General features: G+C 38.2%; 1 protein-coding gene across 2 annotated transcripts in view; it reads right to left on the minus strand.

Annotated features, from left to right (window-relative positions):
• Nucleotides 1–2357: 2357 nt before the first annotated feature.
• Nucleotides 2358–26839, minus strand: part of srp54 (signal recognition particle 54) — a 38294-nt gene continuing 13812 nt past the window's right edge. For both annotated transcript variants that reach the window (XM_087989945.1, XM_043697871.2), the window contains exons 9-17: nucleotides 25230–25380; nucleotides 24988–25136; nucleotides 18086–18186; nucleotides 17921–18007; nucleotides 17768–17841; nucleotides 17338–17446; nucleotides 6388–6558; nucleotides 5275–5370; nucleotides 2358–2926 (exon numbers count right to left, since the gene is read on the minus strand). In XM_087989945.1, coding sequence (XP_087846071.1) covers nucleotides 2835–2926; nucleotides 5275–5370; nucleotides 6388–6558; nucleotides 17338–17446; nucleotides 17768–17841; nucleotides 17921–18007; nucleotides 18086–18186; nucleotides 24988–25136; nucleotides 25230–25380 — 1030 coding nt within the window. In that variant the 3' untranslated portion in view covers nucleotides 2358–2834. The remainder of the gene's footprint in view (nucleotides 2927–5274; nucleotides 5371–6387; nucleotides 6559–17337; nucleotides 17447–17767; nucleotides 17842–17920; nucleotides 18008–18085; nucleotides 18187–24987; nucleotides 25137–25229; nucleotides 25381–26839) is intronic.

Genomic DNA, 26839 nt, shown 5'->3' on the forward strand with positions numbered 1-26839 from the left:
TGTTTTATCACTTTACAACTTCATGAAATCCTCCTAAAACTTAAATTTCCATTTACTGGCTGTTTTGTCATAATTTACTGATTCTAGTCCAGTCATTTATTTTAGAAAGTATATGTATTTTCAAGTTGTTTATACAACCTTCAAATTGTACACTGTCACAATAAAGCACTGTCGTAATAAAGCTTTTAAAAGTCAATTACAAAGCTTGTTGTTTCTCATAAATGCTTATTTTGCAGTATGGTATAATCTTCCTAGTTTTAGAAATCAAAATGGTAGCTCCCATTTATTTTGGCTACTTGGGAAGTTTCCTGCTTTTTTTGAACAAAACAGTTTTTTTCCCATTCTTATTGTGATCGTTTGCACCTGTCACCACTTTTCACTTATTTCTTTGTTCAAGAGGAACAAGCCAGAGACTTGAGGGTGAGAGTTCTGATTTACTTACTTGAACACTTCACAAGAAATGTTAGAGGAATTAAAACTTACTTGAACTACACACAAACAAAATCCCAACCTCATAGCGTCAAGAATGTTTTAGCTGGAGTATGCTTTGGACGATTGTCTTAATGATTTTTAAATGTAAAGAATGAAGACCAACATTTTTCATAAAATACTTAAATGCCAACAAACACATACTAAATTTTAGGAAAAGTTCTACCAAAATTCAAATGTTGAATCGATACACAGCATTCTGTGGACAAGCCACTGTACTTGATAAAGCTTTAGGTGAAAGGAAAAGTTAGAAAGAAACTCCCAGAGCAGCATTACATGTCCAACTGGACTGTGATGATTCAAGAGCATGTAGGACCACAATTGCTGGCTGAGCCAGCAACACACAAAAAGTGAATAAAACACAAATATATTTTGTCTAGAATTCCAATGTAGAAAGTTACTTGACTGAATTGGTTAGCAAATGAACTGTAATAATCCTCAATATCTCTAGGTTGAGCGAAGATAAGAAAAACCTGTTTTTAGAAATTCACTGTTCCTGCCCTTTAATGAAATAAAGCCATACGGACAAGAACAAAAAAAGACAAGGCTGCCCAAGTCAAATGATTTTTCCATTGAGCCTAACATTGGCAACTTGGTAAAGTCTAGGATAAGTGCACCTTGGAAGCAACCATTGTATGTGAAGGGAGATGAGAAATCTTGACAACTAAATCCAAACAAATCTAATGATATAACTATTCAATCCAAATCCAATGCAAGTTAATTTTAACATTATCAACTTGATAATTTTGAAAAATTGTCATCTGTCAATTAACAAAATGAGAATTTTAAAACATCACAAGAGAAAGCTAAATATGACAATTATAATTTTATCTTCAAGGGACACTGAAGTACTTGGAAGATAATTTCTTTCAAAAATGAACAGTGACAAATTTCATTGACTTTCAATTGAGGAGGCCCTGACATTTTTTACAATCATATGGCACAATATGCTAGTTAGTATTATCCATTTTCTAAACTTAAGACATGACACTGAAATTTACTTATTTTAGTTTGAATGGATTCTATGAATTAGTACAGCACTTATACAGAAAAGAATGTGCAATGTGTAAAAATGTAGAATAATACGTTGTAAACGTGGTGTTCAAATTCATTGTGAATGAAAAAGGTACTTGCAAATTCTTTTTGGTGACATGGATGTATTCTTATGCCCAGCTATTTCAAAAGGAGCAGCTCAAAAACCAGAAAACAAAATTGCCACCTTGGTCCTCCTTCAGCCCCAATATTCTTAGACCAGTCTGAACTAAAACTGGCCTCAAGTAGTCCTCCCCTCCCTACTATTTTCAACTTTAGACAGCTATCCTTTCAGCCTCCAGATCCAACAGCCTTCCTTAAACACAAAGTTCCTTCCTCTTCACCATTTTCTCCTCTTAAGGCACCGGCTCAAACCTCAAGGATGCAGTTATTGCATTTTCAGTTGTTTATGAAACACTTCTGCAAAGCACATTGAAACAGTGTGTTAAAAAAGGAACAAAAAAAAAAATTGTTGATCAATTGTGATTTCCTTCCACATTTAAAGTGAAACAGATCAAAAGAAGTTTCTCTCAACTTTCTGCCACAACCTATATCACTGGCTACCAATTGCTCCCACATAGGTAGCACTACCTCCCAACCTAACCAAGAGGAACACAAAATGGCTTTGTGGGCATGATGACAAAAAAATTACAAAAAGACTTTTCTCTTGGCTAGGAGAATGCCAAGTAGTTATCACTTTTCCCAATACCTCTCCCGGATGACCAAGTTTTTTTTGTGTGAGTAAAACCCTTATCTTCCATGCTTTAAAACGAACAGACATGCTGAAGCATGAAAATTCTATGAAGGGACAAAAAAAATCAGACAACAGGTTTTGTAAGAAGTAAATTCATTTATGAAAATCTTCATTGTTTTTGAACAAAGCACTGCATTTACAAATTATACATTGTTTGCTTACTTGCGCAAACAATTTTCTTCAGAAGTAAATTAATGTAATCCTACTTGTACATGATTAATTTAATTAGATGTTTTATATTTGTATTTTACAGCATAAAGAGAAACATACTTGGAAAATATTGGCTAAAGGAATATATTTTATTTTGCCCAATATTAAAATGAGCACTCCACTCAATGAAACTTTAGCCATTACATAAATCTCCATTTTTCTTCTATTGAACAAATCCAAATAGAATGCAAGGAAATAAATCAGGTACCAATGTTATTCAATAATCTTGAAAGGTTAAAAATTCTGTTCCATTTCTCCCTGCCCACCCAAATCCCCAGCCCACAACAATCGGGAAAAGGTTATATTCTCAACTTTGAGACTTGCGAACAGTTTATTTAAGACATCTGCTTCAAAGATTATTAAATCCCATCATGCCTTTCATATTGCCAGTGGCACCTTGTTGGAACTGTCTCATCATTGTCTGTAGACCAGCCATACCACCTAGAGTAGAGCAAAGAACAATTAGTATATCCTCGTGACAAATTTAATCTTGCATCTCTGATTGACTTGAGCTCTTTTGAAAACTTAACTCATACCAAGTCCCTTCATCTATCATCCTGTTCACTGGCCTACATGGATTTATGTTCCAAAGAAAGCTGATTTGGTAATTCTTGATTTTCAAAAATTTTCATGGTCTTGCTCCTTGCTATCTTTATAAGTTCATCCAGCTCTCCACCCCCTCAGTTCTGGCCTGTTTTGTATTCCATATTTTAACTGCCTCACCATTAACAGTGATGCCATCAAGCTTTGAAATTCTTCCTAAGCTTCCCTTCTGTGTTACCATCTCCTCCTCCTTGAAGATGCTCATTAATACCATACCTCACTGACTGAGCTTTTAGTCACTTTCCCTAATATTGTCTTGTTAAATTTGATTTGATAATACCCTTATGAAAGATTTTGAAGTCTTTTACCCGTGCCTTCTCAAAGCAAGTTATTATTGTTGCCTTAGCGCATTTGTCTCTAAATATGAACAGAAATGATTGGAATGGGAAAATAGGCATTATCATAGGCTGGGGATCCATTCAGCCATTGAATGCACACCCAGTAGAGAAGATTGTGCTCTATTGGTAGCCAACTTACAATGTCCACCTAAATCAGTCTAAAATGTTCTTGATCATTCACCTTCCTTTTTCATTTTCTGATTACGTCTGCAGCTGTTTTTGTCATATTCTGTTTTACTGAATGAGAGTTTGAGGAAACTACAAGATGTGATGTGAACCTTTAGACTGCATTGGATTTCAAGCACTAGAAAGTGGCTTTAAGCAGCTCCTTTCCAAATGCAATTCAATTCAATAATGTGTCTCTCCCATGTCTATAATTCCTTCATTTTCCTACCACTCACTCCTTCACTTCACCATCTCACCATTTGGTCCAGTAGGTCTGCATTGCTCTTCATTACGTGCCTTCCCTACTTTCTGCCTACACCCTTGCACATGATTTCTATCTAAGTAATCATCCAATGTCCTTTTGAATACATCAATTCAACCTGCCTCCACCACATTCCATATCCTAACTACTTGCTGTATGGAAAAGCATTTCCTCATCACTTTAAACCTGTCCCTTCATGTTCTTGGTCCTTTTACAAGCAGGAACTGCTTCAATCCTATTGATTTTGCCAGTTCTCTCATTACTTTGAAAACCTCTATCAAATCTAAACTCTACCATCTCTCTGAGAACAGTCCCAACATCTACAGTCTACCTTCATAACTGAAGAAGTTTTAATTCCAGGAATCATTCTTATAAATTGCTTCTGCACTTTCTTCAAAGCGTTCACAATGTTACGATAACATGGAACCCACAACTACATAGACAATACTCCACATAAGGTCTGTTTTCTTATTCAAGTTCAGGGTCACCTCCTTGCTCTATACCCCTAATAATAATGCAGAGGATACTGTGCTTTTTATTGACTGTTCTCTTCACCTGTCCTGCCACCTTCGATGATGTGTGCACGCATACATCAACACATATTCACTCCTGAACTCCTTTGGAACTGTCCCACTATTTTACATTGTTTAACAATGTTCTTTCAACCAAAGTGCAACACCTCACACTTGTCTGCATTGAACTTCATTTGTCAGCTCTCTGCAGCACCAACTTGTCAATGCTCTTCCAAAGTTCCACACTGACCTCGTCACAGTTAACATGTTTTCCAAGTTTAGTGTCAGCTGAAAAGTTTGAAATTGTATGTATCAAGAAATGTCCCCGTATCAACTCCTGGGAGCTTCAAATCAAACCTTCCTCCAATCTGAAAGATATCCACTTACCATTGCTGTTTCCTATCACTCAGCTAATTTTACATCTATATAGTTACTACCCCTTTTAGAATATGATCTATAAATCTCAAGTCAAATCAGAACTGCTCATGCCTAGCCAACTTAGAAAAGAAACAACAAAGCATTTTACTTCAATAAAACACCTCAGTACCACCACTTCACCAGGACTTAGAGATAGGTAATAAATAATGCTCATCCAACCAAAGATACCCCTACCCTGTGAAGGAATAAATAAATACAGAAAACTTTCAAAATGTGGCATTTGCAAAAGCAGTAAATTATGAACTGTAATTTTTAAATTACTGAAACTATATAGTAGAGAACTGAATTTTTAAGAGACAATTCTAAGAACCTGATAGCCAGATTGAAGTTTCCACCGTGAAGCACACGATAAATCAAAAAACAGGACGGACAGTAAATAATAGGCAAAAAATGTGACAGCACTTGACAACATACATTGTGAAGTTAAAAAGTGAATGAAACCAGAGTTAAATATATGACAGAGATACTTGCCCATATGATGAAGCACTCGTGGATCCATCATTTTAGCCATCTGCTGGTTGAGCTTGGCCATCTGAGATGGGTTGACATTTTTGGACATATCACCACCTGCACCACAGCAGACAGTATTTTTATATCAACTCACTTAAGTTACTTGAGTTATTAAATTGTATCAGAACTTAAATAAATTGCACAAAAACAGACTTACTCTTTTAATGGTCTGAATTTGTTGATTCCAGTTTTATACAATATTTAGCACACCCTTTTTTGATTGCATTTTGGACCTGTCAATTTTTATTTGAAAATTCATTTGTTGAATATGTGCATTACCAACATGGTAAACATTTATTTGTCCATTGCTAATTTACATTGAAGGTGGAGATGAGCTCGCCATGATCCACATAAGTCCATCTGGAACAGGTAGAACAAGAGTAAGGGAGTTCCAGATTTGGATTCAATGATAATGAAGGATGAAGCTATCGCTGCAAATCTCAACAGTGTATGATCTAAATAGAAGTTTGCAGCATCTGCTGGCCATTTTAGTTTAGATTGCAGAAAATACACTTTTGAGAGGTGCTGTCAAACCAGTTCAGACTTCGTGAGTGTGGAGTTGTTATTTATTGCAGAATTCCAAGCCTCTAACCTGTCTTTACATCTATATGTCCTAACCAGTTCAGTTTCTGCTCAATGGTAATCTACAGGATGTTTAGTGGGAGAAATCACTGAAGTCACAGGAGATGGTTAGATTCTCTTTTGCTGGCGATGGTGATTACCTGGCACAGGCATAACTTTTCATACCACCCAAGCCTGAACTTTGTCCAAGTCTTGTTGCTAATGAGTACAGACTGCTTCAGTACATTGTGCAATCATCTGTAAACACCCCCACATATGAGCTGTTGACTGAAGTAAGGTCACTGTTGAAGCAGAAGATGGTTGGATTTAGGATACTGACTAAGGAACTCCTGCAGCATGCCCTGGGGATTTGATGATTGGCTTGAAGCAACCCCAATCGTCTTGCCCATGCTCCAACACTGACCTGAAAATGCTCATGCTTTGAAGGCTTAACACAGAAGACATTCATCATGCATTTCTGCAGTTTTATGGTGCTACAGAATATTTACATACCTTTGAAAAGACCTTTGATTCCTCCCATTTTTTTCACCATTTGAGCAAACTTTGTATATTGCGTCAGGAGTTCTTGAACATCTCTGGTTGTAACACCAGCTCCTCGAGCCACTCTTTGGATCCTTCCTGGTTGTTTACTGAAGAGTTTAGCACCATCTTTATTATCCAGTTCTGGGTGGGGGAGTGAAGAGCAGGTATTACTATCAGTGCAGTGATTAATCTAATAATGCAAAAATTATCAATGTGCTAACAGGCAGATACAACATGATGGTTCTAATCTCCCAGGAACTGAAATGTGTGAGGAGGAGCTTGCATTTCCTGGGTAGAGGAGATTCAGGTCATCTTAGAAGTGAACAGAACAATTCTTCTCATCTTGATGTACATATTGGACAGTTTAGCTCAGGTATGCTCTGCTTTTCAGCTTTAAAATGGGCAGAAGTGCACATTAATTAGGAAACTGTTCTGAATAATTTAACCCTTTACACTCTGACAACATTCTACAATACAGAGGAACCTCTATTACCCAAAGATCAGATTACCCAAAGGAGATCTCGAGGTCCCAATAGAAATAATACAAAGTCGTGTTTCCAACACTGATCGCATCTTTTGTTTATAGTGATTAAAAGTGAACTTGGCTCCTGAAATGCTGCCAAGCCCATGCACCATCTCCAAATGACTGACCTCCTGCCCTCTCTCTCTCCTTCTCTCCACATACTTTCCCTGGAGTTAAATTCCCCTTTCCCAAATAATCTGTCCAACATTGTCCTGTATAGGGCAAAGGTGAAACCTGTCAGTACATTGCAGTAAAAAGTTGTGTGTGCATGTGTGCGCATGCGCACGTGGGCACACGCGCTATTTAGAGAGTCATGCCCCAAAAGGCGGCAGCAGTAATCTTGTTGTTGGTGTATCGTCTGGCTGCCGCAGAGAGGGGGCAGTGGGCGGTGTCGGACAGGGTTGGGGGCCAGGATTGGGGGTAGATGGGGGTGCGTGTTGGAAAGGGTTGGGGGCGGGGTTGGATGGGGGGCGTTGTTGGACAGGGTTGGGGTAGTGGGCAGGAGGCAGTTGGGGGCCATGTTGGTCAGGGTTGAGAGGGGTGGTATTGGATGGAGTTGGGGGTGGGCAGGGGTTGGCGGTAGGGATGGATGGGGGCGTGTTGGACACGGTTGGGGGTGGGTAGGGGGGGCAGCGTGGACGGGTTTGGGGACGGGGTAGGGAGTGATGGGGGTGTGTTGGACGAGGTTGGGAGCGGGCAGGGGGTGTTGGATGGGGTTGGGGGCGGATGGGTGGTCGTGTTGGACGGGATTGTGGTATGGGCGGGAGGCAGTGTTGGACGACGCTAGGGGCGGGCAGGGGCCCACGCACAACGTACTGCTGCTTTGTCTCCTAAATGGGGAGCGGACTTCGCAGAAAACTCTGGGCCCCAGAGGAAAGGCATTGAATCAATTAACTGAATGATCAATTATCCAAATGAAATAGTGCCTGTCCATCGCGTTCGGATAATCGAGGTTCCGCTGTACACACTGACCAGTGATACGTTCTCCTACCTGGAGTAGTTTACACAGGTACAAGAGCAAGTCATTTACCCCTTGAACCTATCCTGCCAATCAATGTCCTCAATTAATGTTGTAGCTATATTCCTAACCATTGCAACACTACGTGAAATGACCAAGCATGGCTTCCCATATGATTTCTTATTAAAGCCAGAACTATATACCTGCAGATATCTCTGGCTTGGAAAAACTAACTTACTGGTTGAAATAATATATGTATTTGTATTCCTATGTGTGTGTTAATATAAAATAAATCCCCAAAGACAGAAGAAATATTGGACAGTTAGCCACTTCATGAACTTAGCAAAAAACTGGAAAACTGGGCAGGACTTCAATCCAGGGCTATTAACTCAGAAAAAGGACATTTCTTGCACCACAAGAACATGATCAGGTGATCTCAACATTCTTTCAACGACCTGTTCAGGGATGTTATGGCACACCTTACATGAATCAATGTAAGATTATGTAAATTCATTTTTTTAGAAATAGAATCAGTCTCAATTCTGGAGCACAGACAGCCTCACACAGGGCACTTCATGCCTTCAACGCACTATCTGGGCCAACATGGCACCTATTGTTAAAGCTCACTTGAGAACCTAACTTTAAGATCTGGAATTTATTTATGAAAGAACTGAAATTAACATGGTCATTCTAACAGATGAGAGACTTAAATAATCCAGGTCTTTTTCAATGTATAATTTCAGTTACATCACACTATAAACATTTGCTATAAATTCTGTGTCTCACAATCTTACACTCCACAACCACCTGAAGCAGCAGCGGTCTAAAGCTGGTGTTTCCAAATAAATCTGGACTATAACCTGGTGTTGTGTGATTTTTAACTTTGTACACCCCAGCCCAACAGTGGCACCTCCAAATCAAAACATAATCATGACTTCACTGACAATGGAAAGAAAACAACATTGACTCTATTGCAGTTGACTTAGTTAGAGAGATGTACAGCAGGGAAACCCTGCGGTCCAACTCTTCCATGCCAACCAGCTAACCCAACCCAATCTAGTCCCACCAGCCAGCACCTGGCCGATATATCTCCAAACCCTTCCTATTCATATACTCATCCAGATGCCTTTTAAATGTTGCAACTGTACTAGCCTTCACCACTTCCTCTGGCAGGACATTCCATACACATACCACCCTCTGCATGAAAACATTGCCCCAAGGTCTTTTTTATATCTTTCCCCTCTCACCCTAAACCTATGCTCTCTAATTCTCGACTCACCTAACCCAGGGAAAAGACTTTGCCTATTTATCCTATCCAAGCCCCTCATGATTTTGTAAATTCTCTGTGAGGTCACCCCTTAGCCTCCACGCTCCAGGAAAAACAGCCCCAGCCTGTTCAGCCTCTCCGATAGCTCAAATCCTCCAGCCCTGGCAACATCCTTGCAAGCCTGTTCTGAACCCTTTCAAGTTTCACAACTTCTTTCCAATAGGAAGGAGACCAGAATTGCACGCAATATTCCAACAGTGGCCGAGCCAATGTCTTGTACAGCCACAAAATGACCTCCCAACTCCTATACTCAATGCTCTGACCAATAAAGGAAAGCATATCCAAACACCGTCTTCACTATTCTGCCTACCTGCAACTCCACTTTCAAGGAGCAACGAACCTGCACTCTAAGGTCAGCAACACTCCCGAGGACCTTACCATTAAGTGCAAGAGCCCTGCTAAGATTTGCATTCTAAAATGGAGCACGTCACCTTTATCTAAATTAAACTCCATCTGCCACTTCTCAGCCCACTGGCCCATCTGATCAAGATCCTGTTATACTCAGAGGTAACCTTCTTTGCTGTCCACTACACCTCCAATTTTGGTGTCATCTGCAAACTGACTAACCTGTACTTCTAACGCTCACATCCAAATCATTTATATAAATGATGAAAAGTAGTGGACACAGCACAGATCCTTGTGGCACTCCACTGGTCACAGGCCTCCAGTCTGAAAAGCAACCTTCCACCACCACCACCCTCTGTCTTCTACCTTTGAGCCAGTTCTATATCCAAATGGCTAATTCTCCCTGTATTACTTGAGATCAAACCTTGCTAACCAGTCTCCCATGGGAGACCTTTTCGAATGCCTTACTGAAGTTCTTATAGATCACATCTAATGCTCTGCCCTCATCAATCCTCTTTGTTACTCCTTCAAAAAACTCATTCAAGTTTGTGAGACATGATTTCCCATGCACAAAGCTATGTTGACTATCCCTAATCAGTCCTTGCCTTTCCAAATACATGTACACCCGGTGCCTCAGGATTCCCTCCAACAACTTGCCCAGCACAGATATCACAAGTCCCCTGGTCTACAAGTCCCCTGGCTTGTCCTTACCATCCTTCTTAAACAGTGGCACCACGTTAACCAACCTCCAGTCTTCCAGCACCACGTCTGTAACTATCAATAATACAAATATCTCACTAAGTGGCCCAGCAATCACTTCTCTAGCTTCCCACAGAGTTCTCGGGTACACCTGATCAGGTCCTGGGGATTTATCCGTTTCAAGACATCCAGCATTTCCTCCTCTATAATATGGACATTTTTCAAGATGTCACCATCTATTTCCCTACATTCTATATCTTCCATGTCCTTTTCCACAGTAAACGCCATTGCAAAATATTCATTTAGTATCTCCCCCACTTCTTGTGGCTGCCTTGCTGATCTTTGAGGTGCCCTATTCTTTCCCTCGTTACCCTTTTGTCCTTAATGTATTTGTAAAAACTCTTTGGATTCTGCTTAACTCTATTTGCCAAAGCTATCTCATGTCCCTTTTTTGCCCTCCTGATTTCCTCTTAAGTATACTCCTACTGTCCTTATACTCTAAGAAGATTCACTCAATCTATCCTGTTGATACCTGACATATGCTTCCTTCTTTTTCTTAACCAAACCCTCAATTTCTTTAGTCATCCAGCATTCCCTATACCCAGCAGGAACATACTGTCTCTGGACTCTCATTATCTAATTTCTGAAGGCTTCCAATTTTCCAGTCATCCCTTTACCTGCGAACATCTGTCCCCAATCAGCTTTTGAAAGTTCTTGCCTAATACCGTTAAAATTAGACCTCCTCCAATTTAGAACTTCAAATTTTTAGATCAGGTCTATCCTTTTCCATCACTATTTTAAAATTAATAGAATTATGGTCACTGACCTCAAAGTGCTCCCTCAATGACACCTCAGACACCTGCCCCGCTTTATTTCCCAAACATAGGTCAAGTTTTGCACCTTCTCTCGTTGGTATATCCACATACTGAATCAGAGAACTTTTTGTATACACTTAATAAATGCCTCTCCATGTAAACTCTTAACAGTATTGCAGTCCCAATCTATGTTTGGAAAATTAAAATCCATTACCATAACCAACCTATTATTCTTACAAATAACGGAGATCTCCAGACAAATTTGTTTCTCAATTTCCCTCTGACTATTAGGAGGTCTATAATACAATCCCAATAAGGTGATCATCCCTTTCTTAATTCTCAGTTCCACCTAAATAACTTCCCTGGATATATTTCCAGGAATATCCTCCCTCAATGCAGCTGTAATGCTATCCCTTATCAAAAACACCACTCTCCTTCCTCTTTTGCCTCCCTTTCTATCCTTCCTGTAGCATTTGTATCCTGGAACATTAAGCTGCCAGTCCTGTCCGTCCCTGAGCCATGTTTCTGTAATTGCTATATCCCAGTCCCATGTTCATAACCATGCCCTGAGTTCATCTGCCCTGCCTGTTAGGCCCCTTGCATTGAAACGAATGCAGTTTAATTTTTTAGTCCTACCTTGTTCTCTGCTTTGTCTCTGCCTGCCCTGACTGTTTGATTCGCTTCTGTTCTCAACTGTACCAAGTGGGGACTTAAAATCATAATTTCTACTTGAACTCAAATCAATATGTAAGATGGGGTCTGACCTAGATCCCATTTTAGCCTGCTTTCAAGTTCGTAAAGAAAATTGAAGGGCAATTTCATTGAGATTTTTAAGTGACAAAGAGTTTCTCCCAAACCTGTTCAAATCATTTACTTTGTTGGGGATTCAGAACAAGAAACCACACCTTTTAAAATCAGAGCCAGATAATTCAGGAGTGTAGTCAGAGAATCCTTCCCAAAAAGTCCTCCCAAATGGCTGGAACCATTCCTTCCCTCTACTCTCTAGTAGAATTGAATTAGATAATGGCTAATATGCATCTTAACTCCAACTCCTTGCCTCATTTCTGTAATCTTAAAAATCCTTGAACAATCAAAAGAAACTAAGGCTACTTAATAACATAAGAGCCCATGTTGTTGAAGGTAGCATATGAGCATGGATAGAGGATTGGCTAACTCTCAAGAGAGGGAATTGAAAGAAAGGTGACATTTTCAGGACGGCACACCAACTAGTGCAGTGCCACAGGGATCATTGCAGGGGCTATAATTATTAGCAATATACATGAATGACTTCTATTATGGAAGTGAATGCACTGTCACCAAGTTTATGCATGACCAAAAAAACCTAATATAGCTACAATGTAATTGCTAATATACATATTAAAGCCACCATACAACAGCTATATTAACTATAAATAGCTATTATTACAATTTAGCTGTAGCTAAATTGCAGCTGTAAATAGAGAGGAATATTCAAGACCTAGGTACCTTTGTAAACCAAACACTGAATGTAATTACTCCGGGACAGCAGGCAGTAAAATAAATAAATGTCTTCACAGCAAGAGGATGTGAATACAAAAGTAGTGATGTCTTGTTGGAATTGTAGAGGAGCTTAGTGAGACCATACTCGGGAGATATGTGCATAGTTTTGGTCTCCTTATCTGAGAAAGGATGTTCTGGCGATGAAGGGAGTGCAACCAATATTTACCAGATTGATTCCTGTGATGGCAGGGCTGATGTATGAAGAGAGACTGGATTAGTTCGGACAATATTCACTGGAGTTCAGATAAATGAGAAGGGAATCTCAAAAACCTATGAAATTCAAACAGTCTTAGACATGGTAAATGGAGGAAAGATGTTCCCAATGACTGGGAAACTCAGAACCAGGGGTCACAATTTAAGCCTGTGAGATAAACTATTTAGGACTAAGATGTAAAAATAAAATCTTCACCCAGATACAGGTGAGTGTGTGAAATTCTGTCATAGAAAGCTGTTGAAAACTATGTTTTGGCCTCAAGGAGTTAGATAGGGCTAAAGGGATCAATGGGTATGGGGAGAAAGCAAAAAGAGTCTCCAGAATTGGATGATAAGCCATGGTCATATTACATGGAGGACAAGTTGGCCTACTCCTGCTCCAAATCATCATGTTTCAAATGTAGAAAATGGATTGAAAGTGTCTCCAAGAACAAGTGGGAAAAACTTTCCAGGAAAAATTAAAGCAACCTCTGATAAAAAGGGAGTGTTTATCAGTAAATTGCAGTGTGCAATTATGAGCATAAAATCAAACACATTCATTTAAAAGCAGTGCAGTCTCTAAACATACTTAACGTGGGAGTTATCCAATGTTGCCCAGTCTGGCTACCGTCTGGTGTTGCTTTACACAATCATCTTTCCCAAGTCCAAAATAGCTGACTTCAGACTTTCCCCAGTGAACTCCATCTGCTACAGTTTTGTCCATTCATTTATATATTACCAACCCTTTGCAAATTTCTGTTCCTATCTGCTGTCATTTAACTTACTGTTATCAGCGCATTTTGAATGACAGCAAGCCTTTGTCTATGTCATTTACAAACATTTAAGATCATAATACAGATTGTGAAAGTACATGCTAAATATACTATCTCAAATTGAGTACTTCCTATTCTCACAATTGCTGGTCTTCTACCTCCAAACCAACATTCTAACCAAAACAATAGCACTTAGAATGGAAGCAATCTCTCACTTTTATTTGTAGTCTTTTTATGCATAAATTTATTGAATGTTTTCAAGAAATCCATATAAGACACTTGCACAGACATCTATTTACCTGCATTAGTTACCTCAGACGAATTCACTTGCGTTCAGTAGATGTAACTTAGACTTCATAAGCCTTTTGTGTTTCTCTCTGCTTATTTATCATTCTATTTCCAACAACTGGGCCAACATAGGACCTTAATAACGGATTTCTAAATAGTTATTGAACAACGTGACATTGGCAAGTTTCCCTAACAGAACAATTTGTGAACCTAGAGTATGATTCCTAAGATCACAGCAATTGCTACAATTTCTACTCCTTGCTATTGGATCCTAAATATTTGTCTGCTTTCAAAACATTTCTCAAACACCATTTAAAAGAATCGGATATCATCATTTCCTCTTGTTACTTCATTTTTGGTGTTACCTTGTACCTCTTGTGTCTTACTAGGTCATTCTCTACAATGTATACTATGCAAATGCACCTCTATTCCCAAGAGGACAACTTGCCACTCCTCCACTTTTTTGAACAGCGAGCCAATTAATCATATCCATCACCAATCTCCTTTAGCTGCCTGAACTTGATTTATTAAACAACATTGGCCTTCAGCAAATCAGCATGAGTTCTAGTTATGCTTAACTACTCAGGGATTACAGGAGATATTTTTCCTCACGAGTCCTATGTTAGATACCTTCCTTATTTGAACATCCTGTAATTTCCAAACCCCAAATACTCCATTGCGGTCTTCCTGCTCTTCCCTCATAACTGAAGAATTTCATCAACTGTTTCCAATTTCCACAATTGCATTACTTTCATCGACTTCTCAATCTCTATTTAAGGGGATGAACTGCCAATCAATATTCACAATCAGATCATCAATTCCCATAGTTATCTTGATCCCATTCCCTTTCATTCGGCTTTCTGCAAGGGGTCCATTCTACATGCCTGGTCCCCTTCGTCACATTCATCCAACGATACCAACTTCCATACTAGTTTTGCATTTTGACTTCACTTTTACTCGAAAAGAATATTGTACTCCACTGTAGTTTTCAGAACATTCAACCAAGTCCAACAGTTGCCCCCACATGGCTCTGACCTCTTCCTCTGCATCCCAAAACCATAATAAACCTTCACAGTCCTTGTGTTTTGATTTCACTTTCAGTCGAACAACTCCTCACATTTCTGTGATCTTCATAAAACATCAGACTTCCTCTCTCAGCATTCCAGAGGGACTATTCCCACTGACACTTACTGCTCCACCGCTTGCATCACTTAAATTCCAAAGCCACAGATTCCTTGTCGTGCTGACAGAGTTTTCATCACTGGGAACAGCAATTTTTTTTTTTTTTTTTTAAGGTGATGGTTTGGCACAACATTTCCTTTCAGCCACAGGAATAACCATAATGTTACTTGCCATTTTAATTCTCTATGTGACATCAACCTTGCCCTCCTGAACTTTTCCAATGAAGGCTGAAGAACATAAGCTCATATTTCAAATGGCAACTTCAGTTTTGCTCCTACAACATTTGAATTCAAAAGTTTCAGATCACAGTTGTCAACTCCCTGTTTTGAAGGAAAGCAGGTAATAGTACTAAGCTTTCAGTTAGTAATTCCTGGTTTCCACTTGATCGGTGGACTTTCCAATTTCTCTTGCCTCCTCTCCATCCCAATTTCATACTTGCTTACAAAGTTTATTGCCAGAATTTTGTTTTTATTTAGGACATTTGTCATTTAATTTAAACTCCCAATTACAGTGCAATCTACATTTGTCAAATAGGCGTCACGTTGCTCTTAATTACCTGAAATGTCTCTATAAACACATCGTATTGAAATGTCTCTATGAACACATCGTCTTATCCTATCATTTGCAATCCCCTTCTTGCATGATATTTGGGACTTATAATACAATATTATCTGTATTCTTTTGCTATTCACTTGACTTGTTATCATACATGCTCCAAGACAGGCCCTCTTTTAGGTTAATATCAATTCCCCCATCCCTGGTTACCTGGTGTAATTATACACGCTTACCCCTATTTATACCACATACCTTCCTAGATACCTTTCACTATTTTTGTTGGGCCATTTAAAACCATCCAAACTTGAAATCTCAAGATATGGCACTAGTTAAGAGATTAGACAAAAATTAACGTCAAGGTACAGATCAACCAGGATGTGACTTTGTTTTTTTTAAGAGAACATTGGTGGCACTTGCAATGCCAGCACTTGTCCATTCCTAATTCCTCTGAATTAAGGGTCTTTCTACATTAGTTCTGAGGGCAGTTAAAAGTCAACCACACTACTAAGAACTTGGAGGTAGGCCAAATCATGTAAGGATGGCAAACTGGTAGAACAAGGTTGAGATGCTGAATGGACAACGTTGATTTGGTTCAGGACTTTCCTTAAATATTAACCTCCCTTTTTCCACACACTGGTTTGATAAATCCCTCAAGTTCTTTTCAATAAATTCAAATATTTTTGCATTTAAAAGTGAAGGTAAAAGAAAATGAAAAAGTGCAGTTTCAAATTTAGTGTCAAGGAATGTTCCAAAACATTTCAAAGCACCGAACCAAGAAGTTGGGGGGGAAAGAAAATAGGAATTGATGGCCTTACCTCCCATGCAACTACATTACAGTTTATACAGGTCGAGATACAGAAGTGTTTGTGAAATGTTGCAGGTAATGGAGAACAAACCCATAAAACATTATAGTTGAGACTGGAGATAATAAAAGGATGCATGAGTTTTATATGCTTACAACTGAAGTAAAAACAGAGGTTCAACTGAAGGGATATTTTTTAAGAAAGTAAGTGCGAATTGTGCAAATGTTTATATCCCTTCTAAAGTTCTCAATTTTAGCACATGTCATGTGGATTTCATGATGAAATATTCTTCATTTCACAATTTATGGAAATAGAAAAACAGGGAATTCCAGACGGACCAAGTGAAAGCATTTTTCTGATGGGAAATTTCAAGCTCAGTTCAGTACTGAGGAGAATGCCAATAGTGACAACACAAAAAGAAACTTCAAGGTCCAACAAGTAATTCAGAACTGAAGCTGGATAGGTAACCAAAGGGTGAAAGTTATCATCATGAGACAGTATCGAGGGAAGAAAGAGGGACCAATCTTTGAAAGCAATATTTTCAGAATGTGATTGCCACATACTACCTAACAAAACAGGCAACATAACAGAATCAGGCAAAAGTAGCTCTTTGAGGTTAAATGATGGAGAAGAAAAGAACAGTATTGTCAACCATATGGACCAGATCAAGGAAGAAGAAAGATATGCACCATGGACTCTCAGAAATCATCTCTTTACTCGATAAAAGCATTAAATTAAAAGACAAAAGTTGGAAATTAGTTTAAAAATTCATGTATAAGTAAGGCAAAAAAAAGAGCGTTCAGAAAATGGAAATAGATACTTTTTAAAAATATAAGTATTTGCAACAACTATCAAGTAATCATTTTGACACAAAAGTGCAGGACAAACATTTAAATTTGAGTGCTGTACAGATCAAAATACCTTGGTCATTCATACTGTCCATTATGGTCATTAGTTTCTTGAGCCTTGCCATAGATTCTTGCTCATTACCTTTGCTCATGAAATCAGTTCCAAAGCCTGGAATCATACCCTTAAATCATAAAAGCATGAATGTCATTTATCAATGGAAAAAATTCACTGTAGAAAAATAATGTACTTGGCTGCTTCAAAAATTATCAGGGGTCATTGAAATTTATAACAGAACCAAAATGATCCAAGTCATAAAGAGATGTATGCAGTTACACAACACAAAGCCATTTTCAGTACAAGAAAAGTTTTTACTTTTTTTGGAAATGCTTACATGTGAGTTTTATATAGCCCATTTAAAGATGTTTAGTAAGAATGTCTATTTAATAAGTCGCACCAAATTTCATTTCACCTACTTGCAATGTAGTAAATATTTTAAACGCACCATTATTTGACTGAAAGGCCCCATCTTCATAATGTTTTGAAACTGTTCATACATATCTCGGAGTGTGAATTGACCTATGAAACAAACAGCAGTATATTAAAAATATTTATTTCAAATTCTGCTCTTTAAAAGCCATTATAAATTAACACTCACCATGTTTAAGTTTGTCTATTAATTCTTCATTGTCATCCAATTTCAGCTCATTTACCTTGTCTATTAAACCTTCAATATCACCCATGCCTGAAATACAAAAACTGAAGTTTTAGTGCATTCTACATTATTCACAAATATAGACAATACAATTATTGGAAAACGTACCAAGTAGTTTGCTAATGAAGGGCTGTGTTTTGAACGGTTCAAAATCATCTATATGCTCTCCAGTACCAATAAAAATTATTGGACTTTTGGTGGCAGCCACTCTGTAACAAAAGATGAAACTTTAGCACTTTGTTGCTTTGCACCCTTTTTCTTGCAGGTGTCAGGCAGCTTTTAATTCAACAAAACAACAGGCAAGATAATCAGACGACTTCCATTTAGCTCCACATTTATTTAATATTTTTGCCCAAAACTTAACTACTATTAGGAGATATTTTGTTTCATGTTTGCTGCAGTTTTCAAAGCAAAAGTTCCCAGTGTAATCAGTTTCCTGGCTGATATAGCTGCTTTAAAAGAAAAAGCTTGATAATCTTCAGACATTTGTCAAGTTTTTCTTTTTTTGAAGAATAGCATTGCTAAAAGCCACGAATTATATTCCAACATTTAAGCAGAGTCAACAATCCAACTGCAATCAGATGAATTGCAATGCTCATTCACCAAGTTTCTAATTCAGTTCATTTTGTCACAGTTATGTTGGGACAAGATAACCAATTACAAGCTTTGGGACAAGTAAAGGCCTTCAAATAATAAAACTTCACTCAAGATAAAAATATGCAACACAATTCAACTGATAAATTCAAAACATCTTACTGCAAAAAATTGTACTTTTACATTAATGGCTTTTGATAAATCTTTAATTTGAGCATAGTTTTCAGTTAGAGGGGACAAAATAAATCCACAGATTAAAATTTTAAAAGCATTTTGAGTGACGCATAAAAAGCTACTTGGTAGACAGAGTATGTAGTTACACGAGGGGAAACTTGCATATGTTTATCATTTATAAAATTAAAAATTCTTCAGGAGAAGTCATCACAAAATGGGTACAGCAAAACTAGGGTTTTTCTAAACTAGACATTTTCCTATGGTTTTTAAACAAGTTTATTGACTGCATGTACATTTCTTAGTTCAAGTATTCACTTTTGTTCAATTGTGCTTCACTTGAAGACTACGCTTGTTGTTGTCCCATAATACTGCACCAAGACTATAAACAATGTAACCTTGTATGACAATTAATGAGATAGTGGAGGCACTGGTCAAAATATTTCAGAACTAACTGAATTCTGGGAGTGTGCCGGTGGTCTAGAGAACTATTTAGATTACACCGCGCTCAAGAGGGGAAGGAGACAAAGAAAGTAATGAAGCCAGGTAAACGAACATTTGCCATTAAGAAAGTGCTAGCCCATTATTCAAAAAAATGCACATCCTGAAAAGCTGAACACAATCAAAGAGTTAACACTGCTTGTGAAATGGAAATAATTGACAAAAAGTTCGAATTTTTTGAGGAGATAACAAGCAGAGTTGATAAATGTGAATGAGAAGATGCAGTGCATTTGGATTTTTAGAAGGCATTCAATAAAGGTGCCGCAAAGATTTTGTGCAAGTTAGGAGCTCAACAGTATTAGGGGGTAACACATTAACCAATCCGTGCTAATACAGGAAAGACAATTGGGTTTAATGGGTCTGCTTTAGCTTGCAAAGATGTAACTAGTGGAGGATCACATAACAGTTAAGGGCGTCAATTATTTATTATCCAGATGAATAATTTGGAGGGTGAGCAGAGCAAATATTAAAATTTGCTGACGATACAAATCAAATGGAAGGATATGTTACAATGAGGACATAAGGAATTTAAGGGATACAGATAGCTTGGGTGAGTGTGCAAGATCTTGGCAAATGGAGTTTAATATAGGAAAGTGGCAGGTTTGTTGGGAACAATCAAAAGGTAGATGATGATTTAAATGAAGGTGTAGCACTGAGGGGTTTGGGCAAGGTGCATGAAATACAAAAAAGATCAGCATGCAGATGCAGCAGCTAATTAAGGTGGTAAATTGAACTTTTGTCTCCATTGCTCGGGAGCCAGAGTTTAAAAATACAGAAGTTTTGTTACAATTCTGTGGGATGTTGGGGAGGCCACATCTGGAGGACTCTGTACAGTTTTGGTTGTTGCATAAGGATGAACATTCTGGCACTGGAGGCATTTCAAAATAAATTCAATCAACTGATTCTTCGATGAAGGAGCTGGGCTATGAAGACAGCTGAAGTGTTTAGCTCTTTGTTCATAAGTTCTGAAGGAGGGTAACCTTATTGAAAGATACAAGATTACATTGAGAAGGTGCTTTCACTCGTGGAGGAATCTCAAAGTGGGAGAGATTTCTTGCCAGTGAATCATGAATATCTGAAATTATCTACACCAGATGGATGTGGAGGCCAGATCATTGAAAGTATTTAAAAAGTCAGTGCATTTTTGAATTATTGAGGGCTATGATGAACTGACAAAGAGAAGTTGAGACCTGGAGCAGATCAGCCACGATCTTGTTGAATGATGTTGCAAGTTCAAGGGACCAAACAGCCTCCTCCAGCTCCTATTTATGTTACCTCCGAAGACTAAATACTGCCCCCCAGTCACATATAACACATTGGGGAGAAAATGCAGGGACAAACCAATCAGGATTTAAAACCCACATGAACCTTGCTCCATATCAGAAACCGAATTCCATACATCCTAATATTTTTATGCAGTACCTTGTCGAAAGCTTTCCTAGTCCTTCATGTTCCACATTTGCTATATTTTCCCATCAGCCATGTTTGCCAGCTCTTAATGCAACTCTCATCAGTTTTATCAAGTATAACTTTGTGTACTGAAATATGCATAAATTGCTTCTAACTAAATTTCCTTCGTATACATAGCTAATAATTTTGTCTTTAAGACACAATTTTTCCCTAACTGGACTGCGGTTATACAGATCCCCCACACCCATTTTCTGAAAGTGGTTTTATCATTCAGTACTCTTCAATCTAAATGAAACTTGTGAAATCTAAATGAAAATGTATTTTCATCAGTATTTCATAAGCAATCACACAGGACTTCATGGCTGACTTCAGTTAGCTCATTTTTTTAAGTTTATTTTTTGAAATCTCCATTTTCTCATTGTAACTTGAAATCAGCTCACAGTTTAACTCCTTGCCAGTATTATTCTTTGATTCAACCTCCTTGTTAAACATCAGCAATTTTCAAATTATACCACACACACTTTCTCCAGAGCTTCCCTTAAGAATTTTCTTACAATTTTGAAAAATATTCCGGATTCTATCTTTTCTCAATCAGATTACGAGACTATGCCCTTCCCTAAGTGATTGCTTGTTGGAACGATTATATCAATTGTTTCATAGTTTGTTTGTAACTTCTTTACGTTGAGCGCTTAGTTCCTTCATTTAAATTCAATTCTTGATCTGTAGCTGTGTATTAATTCCTCCTTCACCTCAGCCAACTCGTTCTGTCTTCATGAAATTAGGTCTACTAGAATCTGGCACTCTTGTCATTGTGGTATAATTTTCCTTTACTATTGGGATTTTTTTTGGGGATGCAGGGATGACTGTGAGAGTGGTAGTAAGGCACTCTCGAGAACTGCTATGGCCCCATATCATTACATATGTAATGACCAAGAACAGATAAAACAAATAAACAAGACTTCAAATTCTGACAGTAAAACAAATACTATTTAGTTGTTAACTTAAACTCAACTACAGAAAAGTCTTTCCTATTAATTTTTAACAAGAACAAAATATAATATCATTATGCTTAATTTTGTTTCTTTAGTGGACATTTTCATTATCTTTAAAACCAGCCTAAAGCTCTATGGTTTTCAATGTCCTGAGTACATTTTCTTTTCCTAGTCAAGTAATTTCACGATAGAGGTAACACTGGAGAATATCCCCTCTAACATAAAAAAAGGTGTTGAAATCCTCACAGACTAATCGTGAGCTCCCACAAAGGTTTTGCACAAGAAATAATAAAGACAACGTTTTCACTGTTTGAGATGCAGGCCTTTGTTTCTCTACTCCCCTTCCCAACCCAGAATCTTGATGACTGACCTGTCTTAAGAGGGTCACTACGATCTTAAGAAACTTCCATTACAATATCTCAATGGCTTTCTTTTGATTTTCTTTTCCTAAAGCTCATCCCCATGCCAATATGAATCACATGGGACTTGCATCCAAGTAGAAAACCAAACTGGCAATCCTCTTGACCCCAAAATCATTTTGCATCGGAGACAAGACATGCTTAATATCTCCCTGACAGACCTGGAGACTAACAGTCCACCAGCAGCCACAGTGATGCTCTTACCATTGTCTACAAGTGTGAAAACTTGCATTCCTTTCTGGTAAAAGAACCGAGCTCCACCCCTCTTTAACAACCAAGTTATCCAAGATTACTGTCAGGCAGCATTCAGAATCAATCACATGAACCCTTCATTGCTTCCTTTTATGCTAACAAAGAGACAATCCCAAAACAATCTTATTAACTTCACATTTACATAATTGTGGGGTAATAACGCACGAGATTATGTCCTCCGGTCCTACATTCTCCCGCAAGGGAAACAACCTTTCTGCATCTCTACTGTCAAGTCCCCGAAGCAACTTGCAGGTCTCAATTTGATCTCCTCTCATTCTTCTGAAGTCTGAGGGAGTACAAGCCCAACCTACTTAACCTCTCCTCAAAGCTTTTCTGCCATACCTGGGTATCAACCTAGTGAACCTTCTCTGGACCGTGTGCGGTGGCAGCATATCTTTCCTTAGTTAAGGAGCCTGAAATATGATCTGACTAGTACCTTGCATATTTTACTAAGAGTTCTTCATTTTTGTACTCCATTCCTTTTGAAATCAAGGCCAACAGTTTATCTGCTTTCCATTGAACCTGGATGTTAACTTAATGCAATTGTGGGAAATGGTCTGCAGAGAATCTGAGGAGAAGCAAATGCTGCTGAAGGCCAATCAGCAACGAATATTCTAATTTCTAACCTTACAGAGGAATGAGCATTGATGAAGCAGCTGAAAATGGATGGGTCAGGGACACTATCCTGAGGAAGGGCTTTTGTAATGCAATGGGAGTGTTCCTATATCTAGGCCAGGAGGCTTAGGTTCAAATCCCACCTACTCTGGGGTTGCAGCATAATATATCAGAACAGGTTGATTAGAAAATATCTATGCTGAGGAAAGCCTGCTGTGATATTGTGGAATTGAGGTGGTTGGCTTCCAACAAGCACAATCATCACCTTTTGTTCTGGATCAGATTTGTCCTGATTCCCATAGAGTTAAATTATTCTGGGGTTTGCTGAGGTCACACGAGATGCATTTCAAGAGCAGTCACATTCACACTGGCTCTGAAACCCAGAACCGTTGTCCAAGTTTTAATTGTCATAAGGGTTGGCCCTAATAGAGTTTATCAGTATAAAAAACAAAGTACTAAAATCAAGAATTATTCTGATCCATCACAGTGATCTGCTGACAAATTTCTTGTTATATTTTCTTCCCAGCATTAGGAGCTGTGCAATGAAATATTATGAATGTAATATTCATTTCAGTTGGTCTCTGACCATGGATATGAAGACATTCTACAACTCAAATGTACAGAAACAGGGTGCATATTACATGGTGAAACAAATGCATTTCTGACCTACAATTTAACACTAATAATTTATCTTTAGATGTTAACATATGGAGTAACCTGACCTCAGTACAGTATGCAATGGGGAGTTGCGATTGTTGCATGATAAAGCTCACTTTCAAAAGAAGTGCACTCAGAGAGAGGTGGAAGGATATCATCATGTGGCTTGTCCCTAGATGGTAAACATACTTTGGCAAAAATCAGATGAGTTACTTGTTGCAAAATAACAAAGTTCTGATCTGCAGTTGTAACTACGATGTCAATTGACAGTTTTAATCAACCTGTTCAGCTGTGTTGTTGACTAGAGTGCTGGCCCAGATTGGACTTGAATTCAGGTCGTCTAACCCAGAGGCAGGGACGTTACGCTTGCACCCCAAGAGTGCTCCCCATTTAAGTTTCTTGTTGACTTTGACATTGGAGAACTTAGTACTGATAATGTCAAGGAAGCCCACAAAGTAGGTGAAGACAGGGTTACGCTGCAACATACTCCAAACGGTTCGACTCACTCTTGCTTGAAAAGATCATTGCCTGATATTCGTGCAGTGAGTGTTGTTCAAATCTTGCTGTATATGTTGACAGGCTGCATCAGTATCCAAGTGACAGCACATGATGCTGAGCGTTGTGAAATGATCAGCAAATATTCCTCTTCTGACCTTCTAATGGAGGAGAGGATGCTAATGAAACAGCTGAAGATTTGTGCCTTACGCCCAACCAACCTGAAGAAATCATGCAATGTACTTGGACTGATATGACTGACTTCCAAAACACACAACGACCATTTTGGCCAGATTGATTTTTGTCAATACAAATTATCCATGCCTCCTTACTTTTGACTTTTTGTCCATTTCAGGACAAGAAACAAAGATGTCAAAATAACTGATTTAAAATTCAAGCATGGAAAATTACATTGCTCAATTATATTCAGAAAAGTGAAAGGTAAGGCTTGTATCAAAGAAAGCAAAGACCTGGAGAACTATCCATAAACAAGAGTCTTCTTGTCACAGTTAAATGCAAATAAAAGGAAACAAAAAAATTCAAATTAAACTAAGTTAAAAGAAAATAAGGCATGAGCGAGTAGAATAGCTAAAATATGACTATCATGTGAAAACCAGACAACATGATGCACAAACCCCATTCACTACATAAAGTGATGTCCCTCCTTTATCAAACCCAGCTTTCCTGCCTTAAAAATTCCTTAATTACAATACCAAGTGTATTTAGTTTGGAGTTAAAAATAAACCAAATCCACTGCAAAACCAAGTTAAAAGATTCTAACATTGTATCCATTCCTTTCAATTTTGAACAGGATTTCTGTATCCTCATGTCTTAGCCATTTATGAAATTGCCTTCTTCAAAATTCCAAACACTTTCTCAATTGAAAGAAAACTGGACTACTTACGCACTGAGCGCGCCTCCTCCTTTGGCATGACCATCAAGTTTAGTTACAATGACTGATGCAATATCCACTTTATCTTTGAAAGCTTTGGCTTGTGCTTCACAGGCTTGACCAATTGATGCATCCATTACATAAACAATGTTGTCCGGTTGCTAAAATAGATTTCAAAAGTTAGATACTTATTTCCAACAGTAACAACTTCATATGGCACTATGTATGCATTCATGATCGAATTTTTAACTTACTATGGCATTTGAAACTTGCAACATCTCTTCAAATAAAGAGTCTTCTTGTTTGTGTCGACCACTGGTATCAACAATTATTATCTCAAAGTTTTCTTTTTTAAATTTCTCTACACCTTCTGCAGCTATGATCACTGGATCCATTTCTGTATAACTGAATAAAGAAAAGAAACCTTGGCTCATTTCTGATTTACTCTCTAATACTCCCTTTCCCTTGCCATGTACATTTTCATAATCCTTTTTTCTCCAAATGAACAAAAGCAAACTACAATCAGCATTAAGTCCACATCCTTCCCTGTAAGCATGAATCCCTTTCACATTCTAACACCCCATATATACCACATTTTCAACTTTCCACTTCAAGTTCAAGAAAATAGAACAACTGAATTTGAAGTTATTGAAAATAAGCATTTAATTTATCAGGACCGAGTGATTGGCAGAGGTTTTGAAGCTAATATGAGCTAGATGCTGTATTTCATTATGATTATAACCCAAGCACAGTAACTGAGAGACTTTAAAAAAAATACACCAAGCTCTAATTTCAGGAAACACTCTGAAGAAAGGTAAGAAATTGAAACAGTTATGTTTTAGTCTCCACAGATGTTTGTCCAATCTGATCAGTATTATGAGCACGTGCTTTTTATTTCAAAACAGAATTGGAGTTAATTTAGCTCATTCGACAAGATAGCAATGAATTTGGGGAACAGACCATTTGTCTGATTACAGCACATTTCTGTTGGGAGAATTATTCCTGGAATGACTCAGGAGTGAATGGCTATAAATTGAAAGACTTGGGTGTCCTCATATGCCAGTGGATGGAATAACAAGCATGCATGTGAGGCAGACGGTCAAAAAAGGAAATGGGATGTTAGCCTTTACAACAAGAGGATTGGAGTACAGGGATGTCTTGCTGCAGTTATATAGGACCTTCCTGAGACCACATCTGGAATACCGTGTGTAGTTTTGATCTCCTTATCTGAGGAAGGACGATTCTGCTGTTGAGGGAGTGCAGCAAAGTTTTACTAAACTAACTCCTTGGAAGTTAAGACCGACATATGAGGAAAGGTTGAATCAGTTAGGATTATGTTCACTTGAGCTCAGAAGAGTGAGGGATAACTCAGGAACTTACAAACTTCTAACAGTACTCAACAGGGTAGATGCAGGAACCATGTTCCCGATGATGGGGGAGTCCATAACCAGGGCTCACAGTCTAAGGATATACAAGTAAAACATTTAACACTGAGATGAAAAGGAATTTCTTCACTCAGAATGGGTAATCCTATGGAATTCACTACTACAGAAAGCAGTGGAGAGCAAAAGTTATACAATTTCAATGAGTTGAATATAGCATTTGGGGCTAAAGGGATCAAAAATTATGGAAAGCAGAACCAGGCTGCTGAGTTGGATGAACAGCCGCAACCACAATGAACAGTAGGAGCAGGTTCGAAGGCTCCAATTTTCTCTACAGTATTTCTAAAGAAGCTGAAATAGATCTTCTCAGAGAGAACTTCATTGGAATCAATTAATTCCATGCACCCTTTGGTATGCATTAAAATCTGATTGTTTCTCATCTCTGGCCATGTCGGAAACATCCACATCCCATGGAAGAACAA

This window comes from Chiloscyllium plagiosum, unplaced genomic scaffold (genome assembly GCF_037043375.1).
Source record: "Chiloscyllium plagiosum isolate Xiang-an unplaced genomic scaffold, Cpla_swu_hap1 HiC_scaffold_8, whole genome shotgun sequence".
NCBI classification, from domain to species: Eukaryota; Metazoa; Chordata; class Chondrichthyes; order Orectolobiformes; family Hemiscylliidae; genus Chiloscyllium; species Chiloscyllium plagiosum.